At 51.6% G+C, this 21,633-nt stretch overlaps 1 protein-coding gene and 1 long non-coding RNA gene across 2 annotated transcripts; one reads left to right on the forward strand and one right to left on the reverse strand.

Moving 5' to 3' along the window:
- Positions 1–10,611: 10,611 nt before the first annotated feature.
- Positions 10,612–21,572, reverse strand: LOC123603510. The gene is made up of 3 exons (XR_006714915.1): positions 21,154–21,572; positions 17,932–18,072; positions 10,612–10,691 (listed from the first exon to the last, which is right to left on the reverse strand). It is a non-coding gene; the product is annotated as an uncharacterized LOC123603510 (long non-coding RNA).
- Positions 11,862–16,966, forward strand: LOC123603509 (gastric inhibitory polypeptide). Its single transcript, XM_045488509.1, has 6 exons — positions 11,862–12,190; positions 12,800–12,902; positions 14,333–14,479; positions 15,086–15,178; positions 15,876–15,977; positions 16,845–16,966. Exons 1-6 carry the CDS (start codon positions 12,070–12,072, stop codon positions 16,852–16,854), a joined length of 576 nt encoding a protein of 191 aa, XP_045344465.1. The 5' UTR covers positions 11,862–12,069; the 3' UTR covers positions 16,855–16,966.
- Positions 21,573–21,633: the final 61 nt, after the last annotated feature.

The following is a 21,633-nucleotide window of genomic DNA, read 5'->3' on the forward strand; positions in this document are numbered from 1 at the left end:
AATTATACATGCATTCCTAATAAACTGAGATGGTATAAGCACCCCAATTCACACCTGCCCGGTCCGTCCCAGTTCTTACAGACCCATGGCTCCTTTTAACTCCCGGGCATGAATATTTTTGTTTTCGTGTGCATTCACCGGACGCTTCGAAGGATGAAGCCCAATTCTTCCGCATCGGTCTGGGAGTTTCTCGTCGTGAGATCATGTCGTTCAACGCACTGGAAACCTCAGGGCAGGATCTGTGTTGTTTCCTTTGTCTAAGTGAGTGGTTTCCACTATTTTCACCAACTAAAATCTCCTTTATTAGTTTTCCATGAGCCCAATGCTTTTGAAAAATGTTGCCTATCAACACATTCCGTTGATCAGGTAGTAATAGATTGTTCTCGTACTGAGCGGCGAAGCAGAACTTCTACACACGTGGCGAGAAGTTACACTCTTCCCACCAAAAGTAAAGGGACTTGGAACTGGACTTTGTCCATACAGCCTTGCCGGGAGCAAATGTCTGATTTAGATGTCCTAACTGACTGAAAATAGTTTGTGGATACCACTGTGCCCATCACCCTTTCCTTCCTTCCTTCTTAGATCCTGGGGAGGCTGGGCTTCGAGAAACTTTCCTCAGGACCAGCTTTCAGCTCCAGGAGAAGAGCAGAAGAGACGAGAACAGGGAGAGGACATTGCAAAATGTGGTGAACACCCGAGGTGGATAACTTCATGGCTTTTACTCTATAGGTCAGTTGTGCCACAGACAGGCAGCAAAAACAGGATTCCAACCTCAGTGTCTTAGACCCCCAAGTCTTTGCTCCTACACCAGTGCGGCGTTTCAAAATGCTAGTGCATGGGGTGCCTGGCTGGCTCAGTCTGTGGAACATGCAACCCTTGATCTCAGGGTTGTAAATTCGAGCCCTACATTAGGTGTCAAGATGACTTAAAAATAAAATATTTTTGATTGTTTAAAAATTTTTGTTTGTTAATGTATATATTTTAAATTTTTAATGTTTATTTATTTGGGAGAGACAAAACACAAGCAGGGGAGGGGCAGAGAGAGAGAGGGAGACACAGAATCCAAAGCAGGCTCCAGGCTCCGAGCTGTCAACACAGAGCCCGACGCGGGGCTCGAACTCACAAACCGTGAGATCATCACCCCAGCCGAAGTCGGGCATTTAACCAACTGAGCCACCCAGGCACCCCCCCACTAACATTCCTTAATTAAAAAAATAAAATAGGGGCTCCTGGGTGGCTCAGTCAGTTAAGCATCCGACTTTGACTCAGGTGATGATCTCACGGCTGGTGAGTTCGAGCCCCACATCGGGCTCTGTGCTGACAGCTCGGAGCCTGGAGCCTGCTTTGGATTCTGTGTCTCCCTCTCTCTCTGCTCCTCCCCCCCTCTCACACTCTCTCTCTCACTCTCTCTCTCTCAAAAATAAGTAAACGTTTAAAAAAATTAAAAATAAATAAATAAATAAACGAACAAACAAACATCCTCGTGCAACCCACACATACATCACAATTTATTTTATACGGAGGTGTAAAGACAGCTCAACAGAGAAAGGATAATCCTTTCAACAAATAGTGCTAGAACAAGTGGATGTTCATGTCCCCCCCGAAAAACTTCCTTCCACATCCCATCCTATACACAGAAATTAACTCAATCATACACTTAAAATGTAATCATGTAGGTCAACTATAAAACCAAAAGCTATAAGGCTTCTAGGAGAAAACCTTTGTGACCTTGAGTTATGCGAAGATATCTTAGATACGCCCCCAAAACCAAACTTCATAAAAAGCCAAATCGATAAATTGGACTTCATCAAAATTTCAAAAAGAAAGAAAGAAAAAAAAAAAACCCTCTTGGCTCTAGAAGGTAACTCTTTTTTTTTTTTTTTTAATGTTTATTTATTTTTGAGAGACAGAGAGAGACAGCGGGAGAGGACAGAGAGAGAGAGAGAGGGAGACCCAGAATCCGAAGCAGGCTCCAGGCTCTGAGCTGTCAGCACAGAGCCCGACGCCGGGCTCGAACTCACAGACTGTGAGATCACGACCTGAGCCGAAGTTGGACGCTTCACCGACTGAGCCCCCCAGCCGCCCCTCTAGAAGGTAACTCTTAAGGCAATGAAAAGAACAGCCACAGACTGGGAGGAAAAATTTATAAATCATGTATCTCACAAAGGACTTGTACCCAAAATACATAAAGAAGTCTCAAAACGCAATAACAAGAACACAAACATCCCTCTCCCCCCAAAATGGGAGAAAAAATTGAACAGACATTTCACCAAAGAAGAGGTACAGGTGGCAGATAAGCCCATGAAAAGACAACATCATTAGAGCAGCGCAAGTTAAAATCACAGAGATACCACTACGTACGGATGAGAATGGCTCAAATTAAAAAGCCTGACCGTATCTAGTTTTGGCAAGACTGCAGAGAAGCCAGAGCTCTCTTAACAGCTGATGGAAATGAAACATGTTACAATGACTTCAGGAAAACAGTTTGTCAGTTTCTTTCCTTCTCTCTTTTTCTTTCTTTCTTTTTCTTTCTTTCTTTCTTTCTTTCTTTCTTTCTTTCTTTCTTTCTTTTTTTCTTTCTCTTCCTTCCTTTCTTTCTTTCTTTCTTTCTTTCTTTCTTTCTTTCTTTCTTTCTTTCCCTTCCTTCCTTCCTTCCTTCCTTTCTTTTTAAATGTTTATTTATTTTTGAGAGAGAGAGAGACAGAGCACGAGCAGGGGAGGGGCAGAGAAGGCAGATTCTTAAAAAGTTCAACACAACCCCAATCCTTGGTATTCACCGAAGAAAAAAGAAAGCATCTATCCACATAACACCTTGGCCACAGATATTCACAGCAGCTTTATTTGTAATAGCCCAAAACTTGAAACAACGTAAATGTCCATCAACAGGTGAATGGATAAACTGTGATATATCCGTATGACGGAAGAATATTACTCAGCAATAAAAAAGAACAGACAACTGATCGTGCTACACTTACATCTCAAAATAAGTACGCTGAATGAAAGGAGCCAGATGAAAAAAGAATACATACTATATAATTCCATTTGTACAAAGTTTTAGGAGATGCAAACTAATCTATAGCGACAGAAAGCGGATCAGCGGTTGGAAGAGGGGTGAGCACGAGAGAGAGAGTTCAAGGAAATTGGGGGGTGGGGGGTGATAGGTATGTTCACGACACCCAGTGTGAGGCTCAAACTCACAACCCGGAGATTGAGTGTGGCATTCCCTTCCAACTGAGCCAGCCAGGCGCCCCGGTGTTTATTACTTTAACTGTAGTGACAGTTTAACGGGAGAAGATGTATTTCAAAACGTCAAAATGTGGGGCGCCTGGGTGGCTCAGTCGGTTGAGCGTCCGACTTCGGCTCAGGTCACGATCTCACAGTCCATGAGTTCGAGCCCCGCGTCGGGCTCTGGGCTGATGGCTCAGAGCCTGGAGCCTGCTTCCGATTCTGTGTCTCCCTCTCTCTCTGCCCCTTCCCCGTTCATGCTTTGTCTCTCTCTGTCTCAAAAATAAATAAACGTTAAAAAAAAAATTTAAAAAAAAAAACACGTCAAAATGTGCCCCTCGGTTTTTCTAGATTTTTTCTTTTTCTTTCTTAAAGTTTACATGTTCATTTTGAGAGAGAGAGCAAGAGTGTGTGTGTAAGCGTGAGCAAGAGAGCAGGGGAGGGGCAGAGAGGAAGGGAGAGAATCCCAAGCAGGCTCTGTGCTGATATCTAGGAGCCCAGCTCGGGCTCAATCTCACAAACCGTGAGATCATGACCTCGCTAAAATCAGGAGTCGGGAGGTTACCCGACCGAGCCACCCAGGCACTCCAAGATTTTTTATTTTTAATTAATCTATACGTTCAACATGGGGCTTGAACTCACAACTGCGAGATCAAGACTCACATGCTCCACTGACAAAGCCAGCCAGGCACCCCTCACACTGTGCACTTTATTTTTATTATTTTTTTTTAATGTTTGTTTATTTTTGAGACAGAGAGAGACAGAGCATGAACAGGGGAGGGTCAGAGAGAGAGGAAGACACAGAATCTGAAACAGGCTCCGGGCTCTGAGCGGTCAGCACAGAGCCCGATGCGGGGCTCGAACCCACGGACCGCGAGATCATGACCTGGGCTGAAGTCGGACGCTCAACCGACTGAGCCACCCAGGCGCCCCTGTGCACTTTAAATTAAATATATGCAGTTAATTATGTGTCAGTTATACCTGGATAGCACTGGGGCGAATTGGAAAATGAGCATTTTTCATCATCATCGTGAGAATGGGTTCAAGCCAGAATCATCAATGGTTGTAAATAAATCTGAGGGTGGGGGAAGTCTAATGAGGAAGGAGGTATTAGATTCCTTATTAGTTATAAAGAGGAAAACAGAGGGGCGCCTGGGTGGCTCAATCGGTTACATGCCTGACTTCAGCTCAGGTCATGATCTCACGGCTTGTGAGCTTGAGCCCCGTGTCAGGCTCTGTGCTGACAGTCTGGAACCTGCTTCAGATTCTGTGTCTCTTCTCTGCCCCTCTCCTGCTCACACTCTGTCTCTCTCTCTCTCTCTCTCTCTCAAAAATAAACATTAAAAAAATTTTTTTTTAAAGAGGAAAATCGTAACTATACAGCATGAAAATCTCCATCGCTCATGGGCAGGTAGACATCTTGATCTCTAAGCGCAATCCCTTAGCAAGGACACACTTTAAAAATTTTTTATGTTCATTTGTTTGTTTGTTTTTTTAAAAAATTTTTTTTCAACGTTTATTTATTTTTGGGACAGAGAGAGACAGAGCATGAACAGGGGAGGGGCAGAGAGAGAGGGAGACACAGAATCGGAAACAGACTCCAGGCTCTGAGCCATCAGCCCAGAGCCTGACGCGGGGCTCGAACTCACGGACCGCGAGATCGTGACCTGGCTGAAGTCGGACGCTTAACCGACTGCGCCACCCAGGCGCCCCGTTTGTTTGTTTGTTTTTGAGAGAGAGATGAGAGCAAGTGGGGAAGGGGCAGAGAGAGAGAGGGAGAGAGAATCCCAAGCAGGGATCCCACACTGTCACCACAGAGCCTGATGCGGGGCTCGAACTCACAAATCGTTGAGATCATGACCTGAGCGGACACCAAGAGTCGGTTGCTTAACTGACTGAGCCACTCAGACACCCCAAAAGGACACACTTTAAATTGTATAGTATGCTGGCCACCATGCATAACCCGAATTTCATCTGGAAGAGAGATCAGACAAAGCCAAATTAAGAAACGTTCAATAACACAACGAATTTGTACTCTCAGAAATGTCAGTATCATGAAAGACAAAGAAAGGCTGAGAAATTGAAGCAAAATAAAGAGACATGACAATGAAATGCGATACATGATCCTGGGGTGAATCTCACAACGAAGGGAAAATAAAATACCCCAAAAGACACTGTTGGGACAATCGAAAAAAATTGCAACACGGACTATATGCTTTAAACCAATGTTAAACTTGTTGAATCTCATGATTTACTTACTGCTGTTATGTGTGCGAATATCCTTGTTCTTAGGAAATACACGTGGAATTATTAAGTGGTAAAGGAACATGACATGTATAACCTACATTCACACGTTCAGAAGAAAAATAATGGAATGAGGGGCACCTGGGTGGCGCAGTCGGTTAAGCGTCCGACTTCAGTCAGGTCACGATCTCGCGGTCTGTGAGTTCGAGCCCCGCATCAGGCTCTGGGCTGATGGCTCAGAGCCTGGAGCCTGTTTCCGATTCTGTGTCTCCCTCTCTCTCTGCCCATCCCCTGTTCATGCTCTGTCTCTCTCTGTCCCAAAAATAAATAAACGTTGGAAAAAAAAAAAAAAAAAGAAAAGTTTAAAAAAATAATGGAATGATACCACAAAAGTGGCAAATTGCTAAAAGTTGATGAATCTGTGAGTATATTGGAGTTGTCTGTATTATTTCTGCAACTTCCAGCACAGAGCCCGACTGGGGCTCAATCCCACAACCCTGGGACCATGACCTGAGCCAAAACCAAGAGTGGGATGCTCAACTAACTGAGCCCCGGTTTTAAATTATTTCAAAATAAAAGCTTTAAAAAAAATCTCCAGGGTCATTACATCAGAGTCTTTGGGAATGGCGCTGAGGCATTGGGATTTTTTTTTTTTTTTTTTAAGTAGGCACCACACCCAACATGGGGCTCGAACTCACAGCCCTGAGATCAAGAGTCACATACCCTATGAACTCAGCCAGCCAGGCACCCCGAGGTATTGGGGTTTTAAAAAGCTTTCCAGGCCAGGGTGCCAGATTTGGCAAATAACAGGGCAGGATGTGCAGTTAAGTTTTGTAGAAAATATATCTGAGAGAGAGAGAGAAAGAATGCAAGTGGGGGAGAGGGGCAAAGGGAGAGACAGAATCTTAGTCTCCAAGCTCAGTGCAAAGCCCAACATCGGACTCAATTCCGTGACCCTGGGATCATGATCTGAGCTGAAATCAAGAGTCGGAGGCTCAACCCTATGAGCCACTCAAGCTCCCCAAATCTGAATTTCAGATAAACAACAATTTAAAAACTTATTTTAGGTGAAGTGCGCGGGTGGCTCAGTTGGTCAAGCGTCTCACTCTTGGTTTTGGCTCAGGTCGTGATCTCACGGTTCAAGCCCCGCATCGGGCTCTGTGCTGTCAGCTGCTTGGGATTCTGTCTCCCTCTCTCTGCCCCTCCCCTGTTCGCTCTCTTTCAAAAATAAATAATAAATAAACATTAAAAAAATTAAAAACAACAAGAAACCACTTTTTTTTTTTTTTTTTTTTTGGTTTAAATATGTCCCCAGCAGTATTTTCTGCCTAAAAAGCAAGTACAGGCTTGGAATCCAACTCATTTTGATGTCTGTACTCTGCTGGGTCTTTGTGGAATATCAGCGAAATTACTTGCTTTGCCTGTCTTCAGGATGCAAAATCATCTCAGTTCTCACTCTTGCAGAGGGAAGGGGACTGAGATGAGCATAGAACCACCCAACTAAGCCACCGCCAGAGTCCCGATCCTCAGAAACGGTGAGAGGTCAACGGTCTGTGGCTTTGAACTGTTCGAGTTTGGGGGCGCCCGGCTGGCTGAGTGGGTGGAGCGTGAGACTCTTGATTTCAGGGTTGTTGAGTTTGAGCCCCACATTGGGTGTAGAGACTGCTTAAAAATAAAATCTTTAGGGGCACCTGGGTGACTCGGTCGTTCAAGTGTCCGACTTCGGCTGGTCACGATCTCACGGTCCGTGGGTTCCAACCCCACGTCGGTCTCCGGGCTGACAGCTCGGAGCCTGGAGCCTGCTTCGGATTCTGTGTCTCCCTCTCTCTCGGCCCCTCCCCGACCCGTGCTCAGTCTCTCTCTCTCTCTCTCTCAAAATAAATACATAGATACATAAATAAATAAAAATAAAAAATAAACTGCTAAGGTTTGGAGTAATTTGTTCCCCTGCAAAAGATCAGGAATGTATCAGCATACAAGATAACACAATGTATCTGCTCAGTAGACATGTTTCCCAAATCAATTGTCTGAGGCAGGAATCATGACATTCCCCATTTTCCAGAAAGCTGATCCGAAGCACCTTTGATTTAGTTGCTCTAAACCACCCTGCTGCTAGCCTAGGCGGGTCTGTCTCCACAGCCCTCACCCCTAACAGGCGGATGTCATGAACCTTCCCTGCGCCAGGCGAAGGGCCGAGTCGGCCTGGATTTGTTATTCCGTCTTACTGAATTCTCGCCATTAGAGTGAGGTGGAGGAGATCTTTCCAGAGAATGCCACCTGCCAACACTGGCAGGATGCCTTCAGGCGAACCAGACATCAATGCCACACTTGCCCACGGGGTAGGGAGGACCGATTCTGTTTTTGTTTGGGGGGTGGGGGGGCGGCGGCTGTTCGTGTGCTTTTGAAGGAGGCTCTATGCCCCACTGTGGGGCTTGAACTCACCACCCTGAGATCAACCGTGCTGAGCCAGCCAGGCGCTCCTGGATTCTCCCGTCTTATCTCCAGTTCCGAGATGGGCAGACCAAAGCTCAGCGCGGATAAGGGCTTTGCCCAAAGCCAGACCTCACCTGGGGAGGGGCGGGCGGCTGGAATGCCCCCTCTCCGCCCCACAGGCTACTCCCTAATCTACTTAAAGAAGGGTGTGATTGGTTGGTGGCTGAGGTGACAGAGGGCTCTCCCCTCGCCTAGCCCAGGAATGGGTGTGGGGTGGGGGGGGTGGGGGGACTCGCTGGGGACCCTGGAAGTTGTCCCCCTGCAGGGAAAACGAAGGGCAGGCCCTCCCTTCTCACCCCCTCACCTCCCTCCCCCCTGGAATGTGCTCCCACCTGGGGCAGAGAAAGGGTCAGGAATGCAGCTTTCTCTGGGAGGCCCAGCCCTTTGGCTTTTCATCCTAAAAACACCTCCAGCTTTTCCCTCTCTTCCTGGGGGCGGGGGGGGGGGGGGGGGGGAGGATGAGAGCCTTGTGCCCCCCCCACCCCCCACCCCCCAGTTCTGCCTCTTTGCCGCGCCGCCGCAGCTCTCCTCCCACTGATTAGGCTGCGACTACTAAGGGCTGAGCCCTTTTCTTGACCAAGGCAGACAAAAGAGAGCCTTTGAAAACAGCAAGAGGGATTGGGGTCGGCATTGAGAGGGACTTCCAAACGGCTTCCTTATAGCAGCTGGCCAAGAGAGGCGGTAGGTAGTACATTCCCTGTTTTTAACGAAGAGTTTTATTTTATTTATTTAAAGTTTAGTTACCTATTTTGAGAGAGAGCATGAGCAGGGGAGGGGCGGAGAGAGAGGGAGACAAGAGAATCCCAAGCAGGCTCCGCGAGGGCAGGGCAGAGCCGGGACGCGGGGCTTGAACTCACGCACCCCGAGATCACGACCCGAGCCGAAGTCAAGAGAGTCAGAGGCCTGACCGACGGAGCCACCCAGGCGCCCCTTTATTTATTTATTTTCATCAAAGTCTAGTTCAGATATTGGTCTGGGGTGTATGGCATAGTGACCGGACAATTAAAATCCATTAAAAAACGCTCACCGCCGTAAGGGTGGTTAACCTATCTGTCATCATGCCAGGGTATTACGATCTCCTGGACCAAGTATCTTCTTTCTCGAAGATTCCTCCGGCAAAGGACCTATCTTGACCGGAGTGGTACCGGGGCTGGCGTGCACAGACATGTTTGGGCCCACGGCCGCGCTCGAGATGTGACTGGGGAGGCAAGCTGGGGGTGATCCTTCTAGGAGCTGGCACAGAGCAGATGGCTCAGCAAAGCTTGCGTCTCTGTCTCCTCTGCAGGAGAAGAAGTATAAATCTGGCACCTGATGTAAGAGAGATCAGAGAGGGATATCTGCTTTCTGAGTCAGCCGATGAGCTTGAAGCCCGAGTCCCTAGCAGGGAGGCTACAACCAGCCCTCTGAGTCACCCTGGCCTGGCTGTGGTGCTGGGCCTGGAATGTCTGCTGTGGCCCTTGGGCTGTAGGGGGGTTGGAGGGTTGGGGGGCGGGGGTGAGTCACCACCTTCCAGTTTTCTTGCTGGAAGAGCCGGCAAAGCCTCTCTGCTGCTCGGGTTCTCATCCTGGGGCCTCAATCCAGAATCAGGAGGCTCTGGGGAGCACGACCCTGGGTTCTCTTGCAACAATACTGCCATTATCCCTTCCTGTGCTGATTCCCTGGCTTCTATGAGTCCTTAGGACCCCCCCCCCCAAAAAAAAAAACATACACACACACACCTGCTCTCCACCTGTCTGGGCCATTGGCCTTTGTATCCGGGCTTCCTCCTGCCTTCCCGTCCCCTGTGACCTCTCTGACACCCCACATCCTGGAAAGTTTCCCCAGTGGACTGAGGGTCTGCCACGTCCAGGGTCCCCCTCCCTGTCCCCACGGCTGCACTGTGCTGGAATCTGCACCCTCGGGCACTTATCGTGCGTGGACGGGCTGGTGGGGTTGCAGGGGATTGACTGAACTATTTTGATCAAGTTCAACAGGCTCCGATCCCCGGAAACGCGGAAGGCCATCTTTTCCATTCTCCAGCCTCCCAATATGCCCTGGGTTGGGGCCTGGGGGTCTCCCTGGGCATCTGACATCTTCTCTGATCTCCTCTGGCCCTCCCTACATTCCTTCCTCCCCCAGGGCCCAGGGCACATTCTCTCTAGTCTGTCCACTGCCTGAGAGCCAAAGATCAAAGGGAAACAGGTTGGGGGACTGCAGAGAGGTCCCCTCCAAGATGGGGTGACGTGCGGGTTTGAGGCACAACTGGCCTTCGGAGGAGCCTGGCCCCCAAACAAATCCCCAGAGCACCAGGCAGGGACTTAGGGCTGCCAGGACCCATCCCAGAACCCTCCTCAAGTCTTGTTGGGCATTAGACCTAGGGGTCCCAGGGAATGATGTTCACCCTTCCTGGATACCTTGTGCCTCCAGGCAGGGGTGCCCAGGTTTTGACACAGACCCTTCCGAGCGAGCCCATTAACTGTTGCTCAACAGGAAACAGGATCACAAGCACCCCCACATCCCCTCTGGAGGCCAGATCTGAAATGATGCCTAATCTCTCCCCATTGAGAGCCGGGAGATGGAATTTGCAGAGCTTGCCGGGAGAGAAGTTCTTCTCCACGGTGAAACATAGGCGGCGGGTGGGTGAGGTTTCTAGGGAGCAGAGACGAGTTGCTCCCCTAGTCCAGTTACCCCCTCGTCCCACACAAGCACTTAACTTCAGGCTGGAGCTGCTTCCCGGCTGCACAGTTTACCTGGAAAGGAAAGTGGCCTTTATCAGCCGAGCCTGGAGCTAATAGGCAGGGCACGAGCTTGGTTGTTTGGGGTTCAAAGTACCACGGCGAGCGGAGAAGGAAGAGCCTAGGAAGGAGGCCTTGGGGGTCTGCCCCAAATGCAGTGTCTGCCCTGCCCCTTCGAGCCTGAGCCCTGAAGACAGAGCCATGTGTTTAGTGCTTGGAGAGAGTCAGAGGCAGCTCCTTCAGGATGACCCTTCGCCTCACTCCAGAAGCTTCTGTGGGATGGGGAACAGGCAGCCTTTGGTTCATACTCCTGATCTCAGAGAGCCCCCCCCCTGCCCCAAGTCTGATCAGGGAGACAAAGCCATGCCCTGGTGAGCCCTCCAGCCTGACAGGGACAGCATACCCTCAGATCCCCCAGTCTGATGGCAGAGACAGAACCACAGACTTCTCTTGTATAGGGCATTCTCTTGTATAGGGCATTTGAGGAGAGAGGCTTGGGTCTCATAACTTTTATTTTTTTAGGATTTATTTTATATTTTAGAGAGAGAGAGTATGTGAGCAGGGGGAGAGGGGCAGGGTGGGGAGGGGGAGGGAGAGACAAGCCCAAGCAGGCTCCACCCTGTCAGCGTAGAGCCCCGTGAGGGGCTCCAACTCACGGACCGTGAAATCATGACCTGAGTCGGAATCGGGAGTTGGACGCTTAACCAACTGAGCCACCCAGGCGCCCCAATAAATCTTTACAGATAGAATTGTAGCTGCCCGCCTTCCCTCGAGTTCCCAAGGGGTAAATGTACCTCTTTCCCCACCCCACCCCCCCTGCCTCTACCCTGCCCCTACGGAGGAAGGCAGCTTGGCTGTAAGTTTGTGGTTCCCAGCTACCCCAGGAACCCCCCATTCTTCGTGTTCCCTCAACGGTCTCACTCTCCAGCCCTTTCCCCCAGCCAGCTGGGATATCCCCCTAGATTTTGCAGCGGAGACATTGCTTCACTGCCAAAGCTGTGGGCCACTACCCAGGGCTGGGGTTCAAAGGACTGTGCCCCATTCTCTCTGATCCAGGGGCGGCCTGTGGCCTGTGGGAGCGGTCCTACCCCAGGCAATGCCACCCTACCCAAGTGTGCCCTCACCCGGGGCATCCTTTCTGAGAACACCTGTAAAGGAAGCGGGAAGAATACAGAGCCCCGTGCCCTGAAGTGGGGGCGGGGGGAGAAGAAAGGGGACCCTTAAGGTAGCCTGCCTTCTGAGGCAGCTGGAGATACCCAAATGTTAATCATCGATTAGCACAGTTCAGATGGAAAGGGCAACTTTATTACGCGTAAAATGGACTTAATGTGGCAGGAGCTGCGGACTTAATTTTTTGAGATAAGATGCTTTTAGGCTAATCAGCAGGTGTGCGATGCCTGGATATAAAGGAGCTACCGCCGACTCTCTTGAGAGAGGCTCCAAAGGTCCAGAAGGTGGGAGGAAGAAATCCCTGCCCTGTCCTCGATCTCAGGAAGAGCCGGGAAGGAAGCCAGGTAAGAGAGCAGCTGGGACAGGGAAGGGACGGGATACTGGAGGGGCAGTGGATCTTGGCACCCGTTAATGCTCAGCACCGTCACCCCGGCACCTCTCTTTCTTTTCCTCTACGTGAGAAATAAGGCGGCGGTTCTCAGGATTCCCGTAACACCCAGGTGGCCAAGGCAGGTCTGACCCCATTTCATCCGGGGGAGGGGGGGGGGGCGTCTTGAAAAGGGGTGAAAAGCAGTAATGAACCTTCCTCCCAAGCCCCCAGAAGCCCAAGCCAGACCTAGAGATGTCCGGGCTCGTCTTCCTGCAGGGGGACCCCGGGTAGAAACAGGGAAGCTCGAGAAGGAGAGGATGAGACGGTCCAGTCCTGCTGGTGGCTTTCACTCCGGGCAAGAGGTTCTGTGATGGTTTAGGTGACGGCCGATCTGAGAGCCCCTGCCGCTCCCCAAGGCGCGGCTCCAGCCTCCCAGAAAAGCCCTGATCCCCAGAGCTCAGTGTCCCCAGCTTTCAGAACCCGCACAACGCTCTGAGGCGTCAGCGGGACGTGGCCGGCCACACCGGCTGTCCCTGAGCACGCTGCCTCCCTCATCCTGGTCCCCTTTTGTCTCTTCGCTCAGGAAATAACCCTTGGAAGATGGGAGCCGCGAAGATCTTCAATCTGCTGCTGGGGTCCCTGCTCCTGGCCGCGGTGCTGGCAGAGAAAGGGGAGGGTCACTCCAGGTAGGGGTGCAGGGGAGGAGGCCGCAGAGGATGGCCGGGTTCTGGCTTTGAGGGGGCGGAGGGGATGAGAAAGGGAGGAATCCCAGGCCAAGAGGAAAGAACTGGAGGGAGAACCTGCCAGCAGTGTGTGTGTGCGCCGAGGGAGGACAGAACCAGAGGGTATTTATTCCGAGCTCCCATTGCCACAAGAGAGACTGTGGTTAGATCTCTGGAAGGACTTCCTCAGTGGCTCAGTGTCTGAACTAGAGGACGGCGCCCCCCTTCCTAGCGAAAGCCTTCAGCGTTCGCGTATGTTCATTCTTTGGTCAAACTGTAGAGAAGGCCTCCTGGGCGCCACCCACAGGACATAAACATGCCGAGTGGCCCACGAATGCCTCGCGGAACGTACAGGCCTAAGGTGGGGGACAAAGAACCACCTAGGCGAGTTGCAGGCTGTCCCAAGCACCGCGAGGAAAGGCAGAATGTTCTGAGCCCGTGGAGCACGGGGCCTCTGTGCTCCGGAGGACCAGGAGGGACTTGTCTGAGCAAAGAGCTGGGCCTTGTCGGAGGCAAGGACTAGCCGTCTTCCCCACAAATCAGCCACGTCAGATGTGGACGAGGACAGGGGCCGTCACGTAGAAGCTGGGAACTTGGGCTCAGACTGCCCGAGGGTGGATCCTAGATCTGCCCCCTGCTCTGTGTGTGCTACATCAATCTCGCTGCACCTTGGTTTCCTCGTTCCCAAAAAGGGATAGAAAGAGCGTCTACCTGGGGCGCCTGGGTGGCTCAGGGGGGTTAAATGTCCGACTGCGGCTCAGGTCACGATCTCCCGGTCTGTGAGTTCGAGCCCCGCGTCGGGCTGTGGGCTGGCAGCTCAGAGCCCGGAGCCTGCTTCGGATTCCGTGTCTCCCTCTGTCTCTTCTCCTCCCTCACTCACGCTCTGTCTCTCTCTGTCTCTCAAAAAAAACGAATAAGCGTTAAAAAAAAAAGTTTTTAAAAATATGGTGTCTACCTTGGAGGGGTGTTATCAGGATCACATGAGTTTACGCAGTAAAGGGCTTATTATGTGAGGGCTCACTACTGTTGGTATGGATCAAGAACAAAGACTTGAATGGGGTTGGGCCAGGCAAGAGGAGTAGAGGAGGGACCTGAGATCAGTCCCCTGAGATCAGGGGCACCCCTGATGCCTCTCTGCCCGGAAGCGAGAGCCACACCCACTAAGGATGCAGTGGGCCCTTGGGCTGAGGACAGAGTCCCAGGGGCTTGATGCTTAGACAACAGGGTCTCTCCATAAAAACTGACTCCCAAGAAAGGGGGGAGGGTTGTTTTCAAACATCAGCCTCCTGTCAGTGACGATCGATCGTTTGTCCCCGCGTCGTGAGTCCCCTCGCCCCCTGCCCCTCCCACGGTGTCCTGCTTTCTCTCTCGTCTCCCCTCCCTGCCCCCCCCAGACTCCACACTAGGGTCAGTGGCTCCCGACCTCGAGGCCCCAGGTACGCCGAGGGGACTTTCATCAGTGACTACAGCATCGCTATGGACAAGATCCGCCAACAAGACTTTGTGAACTGGCTGCTGGCCCAGAAGGGGAAGAAGAATGAGTAAGTCAATGCACCTGCCCTCTCTTGGCCCCAGGCTGGCTGTGCCTTCCTTCGTGTAGACCGGACGTCACATGTGCCACGCGGGCCTGTACTTCAACTCCAGGCTGTGCCTTTCCCTTGGGCACCGATGGGGAGCTGGGCAACATGGTGGCCCTGATCGGGCTCAGGCAGTAGCCCAGTCTGGCGTGGGACTAAGGCAATTTTCCAGTCTTCTTCTAAGGAGAAGGATCAGGGAAGGTGGCGGGCGGGGGGTGGGAGGGGGCTGGGGGGGCTCACAGAGGATCCCCACTGGGCTGGGGACTAAGAGATCGCTGAAATGCTGACAATGACGATTTGGTGGTGGTCACTTCGGACGTAGGAAATAGGATACACTGCCCGTGTCCTTCTTCTCTTGGCCAAGTCCCTTCCCCTGCCCTCGCTGTTTGCTCAGCACGGTAGACGCCGAAAAGCTCTTCTCTGGCAGCTGAAGACAGGCAGTGGGGCGGTTGAACAAAGACGTCCCCTCTGCGACTTGGGTTAAGGTCCCCAAAGATTGGAGCGCTTGGGGACTGGGGGACATCTGGAGTCTCCCCAGCCCCACCCACCCCCTAATCTTTACCTGACCAGCTGGAAGCACAACATCACCCAGAGGGAGGCCGGGGCCCTGGAGCTGGCCCATCAATCTAACAGGAAGGAGGGGGCGGCGAGGGAGCAGCAGGGGTGAGTCAGCCCACAAGGGAAGGAGTGGGGGCAGGGCCTCATTGTTCCCTCTCCCAGACCCTGGAACAGGGCAAGGCCCCAGATAAGCAACCCTTCCACTCTCAGTTCAAAGAGGGGTCTTCTCTGAGTTCCCGGAGGCCAGCCCAAGCTTAAGGGGAGAAGCCTGGGAGAAATCGGGGCTGGGGTCCAAGGAGGGGTTTGGGGGCCAGAGTCCCGACGATTGATGACCTAGTATGCAGAGTCACAGAGGCAAGGAGAGGGGGCAGCGCGAGAGGCCTCAGGGATCCGGCTTCCCCGCTTCTCCCCGACAAACTTCAGGAAGGCGGTGTTTGAGGAATGGGGACCCTTCCAAAGCCAGTCCCTTGACATCAGTTGCCCCCTCTCCGAGAAAGCTGAGGAAGCTTCGGATCATTCTAGAGAGTGAATGTGCCCTAAATCACCTCTCGGGTTTGGGGAAGGCATTCTGGGTGGGTGGGTGGGTGGGACATCTGTATTGAAGACCCCCTATTCCCCTGGCCTACAGACCAGGGTGGAGCTTTGAAAGCTGAGATGAGAGAGAGAGCAGCTGTGTTGACTCCCTCCCCCCACCCCTGCTGCCCCTCGGAGTCCCCGGGCCCTCTATTTACTCACTCCGGGTGGGGCCGAGGCTAAAAAAAAAAAAAATGGCCAAGCCCGCCGAAGGCTTTCTTCTTGGCAGCTCCCTACCCAAGAACCCCAGTGATGAAGATCTGCTAAAGGATTTACTGATTCGAGAGCTGCTGGCTTGGATGGCGGATCAGATGGAGATCTGCAGGCTCAGGTGGGGGCGGCGGTCGGCGGCTTTGGGCATCATACACAGGGGCTCATAAGCTTGGGCTTTGGGGCCACACGTGGGTTCAGATCGTCACCCCAGCAAACCCATAAGCCTCTCTGAACCTCCGTGTCTTCACGAAAATCAAGGCTTATTCAGACCACTTCATGGGACCGTTGTCAGGTTTAAGCGAGGTAATCCAGGGAGAGAGCCAAGAGCAACCTGTGAGGAATAGGAGTTCAGTGATGTTGGTGGCTATTATCCCTCCTTGAACTTCTGTCTCCACTGCGTCCAGGTGACAGGCTGCGCTCACCTCCCCGCCCACCCCATCCTATTCTCGGCTTTCCCACTGTACCCTTGTCCCATGGCCCCTTCCCAGTGACGGCACTGGTAGAGTTGGAGGCATGTTTCCTCTCTCTGTGGGTCTCAGTGGTCCTTGAATCGACCCCACCGGCTAGGAAGTCCTTTAATCTATTACGTCCCAGAAGCAAGGGATGATTAACACCGTGAAGAGATCCGCCCGCCTAAAGGACACTCATTTCAAGATGCAAACACTGAGGCGTGGAAACCGAAACACATCTCAGGCTTCCATGCTGGCAAGCCGGGGACCAAATCTGGGATGGCTTCCGGTAGAGGGCAGGAAGGGAAAGGGGGAGGGGGGCGGGATCAGAACAATGGAGAAGAGTATGAGAAATTCTCCCGTAGGAAGGTGGGTGCTTTCTGGACTTACTTTGATGACTTATAATTAAGAAGGTAATTGGGAGGTAGGAGCAGCTGAACCATGGCTGGGCAGCAGGATGGATTTGCTTTGCCGACTCTAAGTGGATAATGACCCCCCTCTCCAACCACTACCCCTCCTCTTTCCACTCTCCCTAGGTTTCAGTGACTCAGACCAAACCCAGCTCAGGTCCAGACTCTGCCCTTCACTTGCTCAGGCCTCAGCTGCACCCCAGGGACCCCGAGAGAAGCCAAACCAATAAAGTGTAAGCTGAAATGAATCTTTGTGCCCATGGTCGAAACTTATTCCGACGTCTACCGAGCGCTACCAGGGAATGGTCTTCTGTGTGTGTGTGTGCCACCCAGTGCAAAGGAGCTATGGCTCCCACCGGCACCCATAATTCATCTCTTTAGTCTACAAACACTTATTGGAAAGCTAACACTGGCAGGGACTGTGGTCACCACTGGGAATACGGCAGCCAAGGAAATGAGCACAGTCCTTGCCCTTGAGGAATTTGCAGTCCCGTGATGGAGACAGACTTTAATCTTCAACATACATACACACACGCGCGCACACACACACACACACACACACACACACACATTAATAATCACCTAACATCCTAAGCCATGTGAAGAAAGAGTAGGGTGCTGTGAGAAAGAATGGAGCAGCCTCATCTAGATAGAGTGGGGGGGGGGGGGTCGGAAGGGCCTCTTTGAGAACGTGACGTCCAAGCGGAGTGAACTTGCAAGGATAAAATGGCCAAGGGATGAGGCGAGCCTTAATAGATACCGCCCCAGTGTTATCACAAAGCAAAACAGGCAATGGGATTGATTAGCACGAACAGATGCTGGATGGGTAGGCAGAGGCAGGGTCTTAAAGGTCATACTGAAGCTTTTGGAGTTTATCCTCAGACCAAGGGCAAGGTCCTGAAGGATTCTGAGCAGGGGCAGGTTGGAAGACCTAGAAGCGTTCCCAAACAATCATGAGTGAGGACTATATACCGAGATGAATAGAGGTGAAAGCGGGAAGGGAAGACCACTGCAGGATTCCAGGCTTACCCTAGCATGATGGTGGTAGGAGTGAAAGGAAAGGGGCCAACTCCGTTTGTCCAAACGTCAGTACCTTTATCTTCCAGTGTTCAAAGCCCCCCTTCCCCCCCTCCGCCCACCGCCTTCCCCCCAGTGCCTGGTGTCCACAGAAAACAGGGCTGTCTACCCACCCCTTTCTCTCGGGTTATCTTACCTGGAATGCCCTCTCTCCCCTCGATCTAGTCCTATCTTAGGAGACAAGAGTCAAACGCACCTCGATTCAAAGATTCAAATCGCTTACTCAGCCCGTGACTTGGCAAGCTAGTTAGTTCCTCACTCTTGGCCTGTTTCCTGTCTGTGAAAAAGAACATTCCTAACTACCCAACTCCTAGGGTTGAGGTATTAATTCAGATAATGCCTGGCACAAAGTAAGTGGTCAATAAAAGTTAACTTTTGTTATCATTTACCCACCTAAACCTCAATTTAGAAATACAAGGGTATTGGTTTTAAATCAGGGAGTGGCCAGCTGGATCGGCTGAAGGGCCGGGGCCAGTAGCATAATTGAGAAAAGTGGGGAGGCTGTAAGACAATGGGAAGGATGGGGACTGTGAAAATGGAAGAGACACGCTTTCTGCTGACCAAACAAAACGCTTTTGAGAACTGAATTTGCCTGAGGGCTGCCAGGCACTGTCTTCCAACTCCGATATTGTAGATTTCCTCTCCCCTAAACTCCTTGAGGTCGGAGAGAATGTGTGTCACACAATTCAGAGCATGCCTTTGCTCAGAGGATATAGTTTAGTGATTCTCTATGGTAGAGCTGGTTGTCCTGGGGAGAAGTTGGATCTCTGTCTCTGGAGTCTTGGGTTCTCCGGGGGTCAGCGAATCAGAAAGGGTGATTTAAAATAATCTTGGTAGTGTGTTCTTATTACGGGCCAGGCATTGTGCTCGGTACCTTATAAACATCACTTAAAGCCTCATGACATCATTTTAAGATAAGAACGTAATAGCTGTTAACCATGCACTACACTGCCTCCGTGAGGTAGAGAACTGAAGTCCCGTGCTCCAGCTAAGGCCAGTGAGTCACTGAAAGCAAGGGATGGCAAATGTGATGGGCTGTACACAGCGTATACTGGGGCTGAACGCTTCTGGGAGCCGTGGTTAAGCTGTCAGGAATTTTGTGAGCAGGTTGTAGAATCATTGTTAGCTTGAAATTGGCCATGGCCAGGGTGCACGGTGGAAATTGACAAGTGCCATAAATCAGAGCTCCTCCCTCCCAGCCGGGAGAGGGGCTCGTTAAACATTTACCAGCACATTACTGGTCAACATACTTTCTCTAAAATTGTAAGAGAGAACAAACGTGTCCGAATAAGGGAGTGAGGGTGTCCGTGTAAGTGTGGTCACAAGGTTTGTCTCGGGCCAGGTGTTTGCACCTATGGGAGTGAGTATGTGTGTGTGTGCATTTGAGGGTATGGATAGTTCAATTTGAAGACATGGGTGTGAGGGAGGGATCAGTGCATGTATCTTAAGGGGTCATACGGTGTGAGTCAAAGAGTGAGAAATGAAGCAGGTGTGTCTATTTGTGTCAGTGAGTCAGGAAGGGACCAAATTTTTGTGTCAGGGAGTGGTGTAGGAAGAATATGACGGTATGAGGGGCGCCTGGCTGGCTCAGTCAGTGGAGCGAGCAACTCTTGACCTCTGGGCTGTGAGTTTGAGCCCCACGTTGGGTGTGGAGATTACTAAAAAATAAAATCCGGCTCAGTCAGTCAGGCGTCCGACTTCGGCTCAGGTGTCTGACTTCGGCTCAGGTCAGGATCTCACAGTCCATGAGCTCGAGCCCCGCATCAGGCTCTGTGCTGACAGCTCGGAGCCAGGAGCCTGCTTCAGATTCTGTGTCTCCCTTTCTCTCTGCCCGTCCCCCGCTCCCCGCGCTCGCTCTGTCTCTGTCTCTCTCAAAAATAAAGATCATCCAGAGGCAGGGAGCTCACGGCTGGTGTGACAGTGACAGTTCCGCTGCATGAAATCCTGAGGGACCCAGGCTCATCGGCTCCTGGCTCCATAATCCCTTAAGGACCAAAATGGTGGCGGACGATCGCCCATCCTCTTCTAATCCTTTAACTTGAAACCTCTGGTAACGTTACTCACATTCACGATTTTACCTTGCTGCGGATTCTGGATCTGTGTAGCTCTGCCCAGCTCTTTCTGTGGACCTTCCTACCAGCACATCCTGATGACCACTGGCCATCTCTCCTGTGATGTTACAGAGACCTCAATTTCAACATGTTCAAAACCACTCTTAATTACCTCTCCAGCTTCATCCTGTGGTGTCAATCCCTGTCTCCCCACGCCCCTTCTCTGAATAGCACCACCCTGTTGCCCAAGCCAGTAAACGGGAGCATTTCCCCCCACCCACACTGCCCTCATCTATCGGTTTTACCATTCTGCCTTCCAAATACCCGTCTGTCCCAAATATCCCATCTGTCCCATTCTCCCTGTCCTCGTGGCCACTCTCTTAGTCCTAGCGTTCACCATTTCTTTTTTTGTGAGTTTTATTTATTTAAGTCATCTCGACACCCAGTGTGGGACTCAAATCCACAACTCTGGGATCAAGAGTGGGCATGCTCCTGGGGCTGAGCCAGCCAGGCACCCCCTAGCTCTCATTCCTAGGTTGGATTGCTATGACTGACTTAGGTCTCTCTAGGTTGTCACTGGTTTTTCTGTTTTTAAAGTTTATTTATTTTTAGAGAGAGAGAGAGAGAGGGCGCATGTTAGCAGGGGGAGGGGCAGTGAAAGGGGAGAAAGAGGATCCCAAGCAGGCTCCCCACTGCCAGCGCAGAGTCCCATGTGGGGCTTGGTCTTGGGAACCAGGAGATCATGACCTGAGCAGAAATCAAAAGTCGGACGCTTACCCAACTGAGCCACCCAGGAGTCCTGGGCTGTCACTAATTTTTCCAAAAACCAGAATTTGATCTTCTTACTCCCTGACTTAAGAATCCTTCATTAGTCCTTTTGTTAGGCTCGATGCTATAGAAATCACTTATGGAGGGGCACCTGGGCAGCTCAGGTCGTTGAGTGCCTGACTTCCAGGTCATGATCTCACTGCTCCTGAGTTCGAGCCCTGCATCGGGCTCTGTGCTGACAGCTCAGAGTCAGGAGCCTGCTTCGGATTCTGTGTCTCCCTCTCTCTCTCTGCCCCTCCCCCACTCATTTGCTATCTCTCTCTCTACCTCAAAAATAAATAAACATTAAAAAAATTAAAAAAAAAAAAAAACCACTTATGGAGCTTCCTAAACACACAGAGGGATTCCACCCCACATCTGGTGAATAACAATCATAGCGGATGTTTACTTATGTGTCAGGCATCGCCCTAAATGCTTGGTTACGTATTTTCTCCCTTCATCCTCACAACCACCTCACGAGTAGGTTACTCTAAACCAACCGTGGCCAGTAGACCACGAGAGGTTCAGGACTTTGCCGGAAGCTACTAGATCATAAGCAGCGGTCGTGGGCTCTGGGGCCAGGCTTTCCGATTCCAGAGTCCAAGTTCTTAACTGCAAGGCCTGCCCCAGTCAGAACCTCCGCGTTGGACTCCAACGGGGTCGGCTCCATTGGAGCAGAATGGGTTGGGTTCCATGCTCAATGTGGAAGCTTCGGGGCGACTCCGCGCCTGGCCCCGTATCAGGCGGCCGGAGGCTGGGTGGCGGCGGAAGGGCAGCCGCGCCAACAAGCCAGGGTCCCAGGCACCCACGTGGGTGGGGGAACGCGCTGCCGACAAGGAGGCCGCCGCCACGCGTCCTCGCCGCCTCGTCCTTCCCCGCCGCGGGGCTCCGCCGGGGCTTCTCCCAACCCGGCCACCCGAGGAAGGCGGGGCCGCTCTGCCCCGCGGCAGGAAGTCGGCGCGTAGCTTCCGGCGCGCGGA

This window comes from Leopardus geoffroyi, chromosome E1 (assembly GCF_018350155.1).
Source record: "Leopardus geoffroyi isolate Oge1 chromosome E1, O.geoffroyi_Oge1_pat1.0, whole genome shotgun sequence".
Taxonomy (NCBI): domain Eukaryota; kingdom Metazoa; phylum Chordata; class Mammalia; order Carnivora; family Felidae; genus Leopardus; species Leopardus geoffroyi.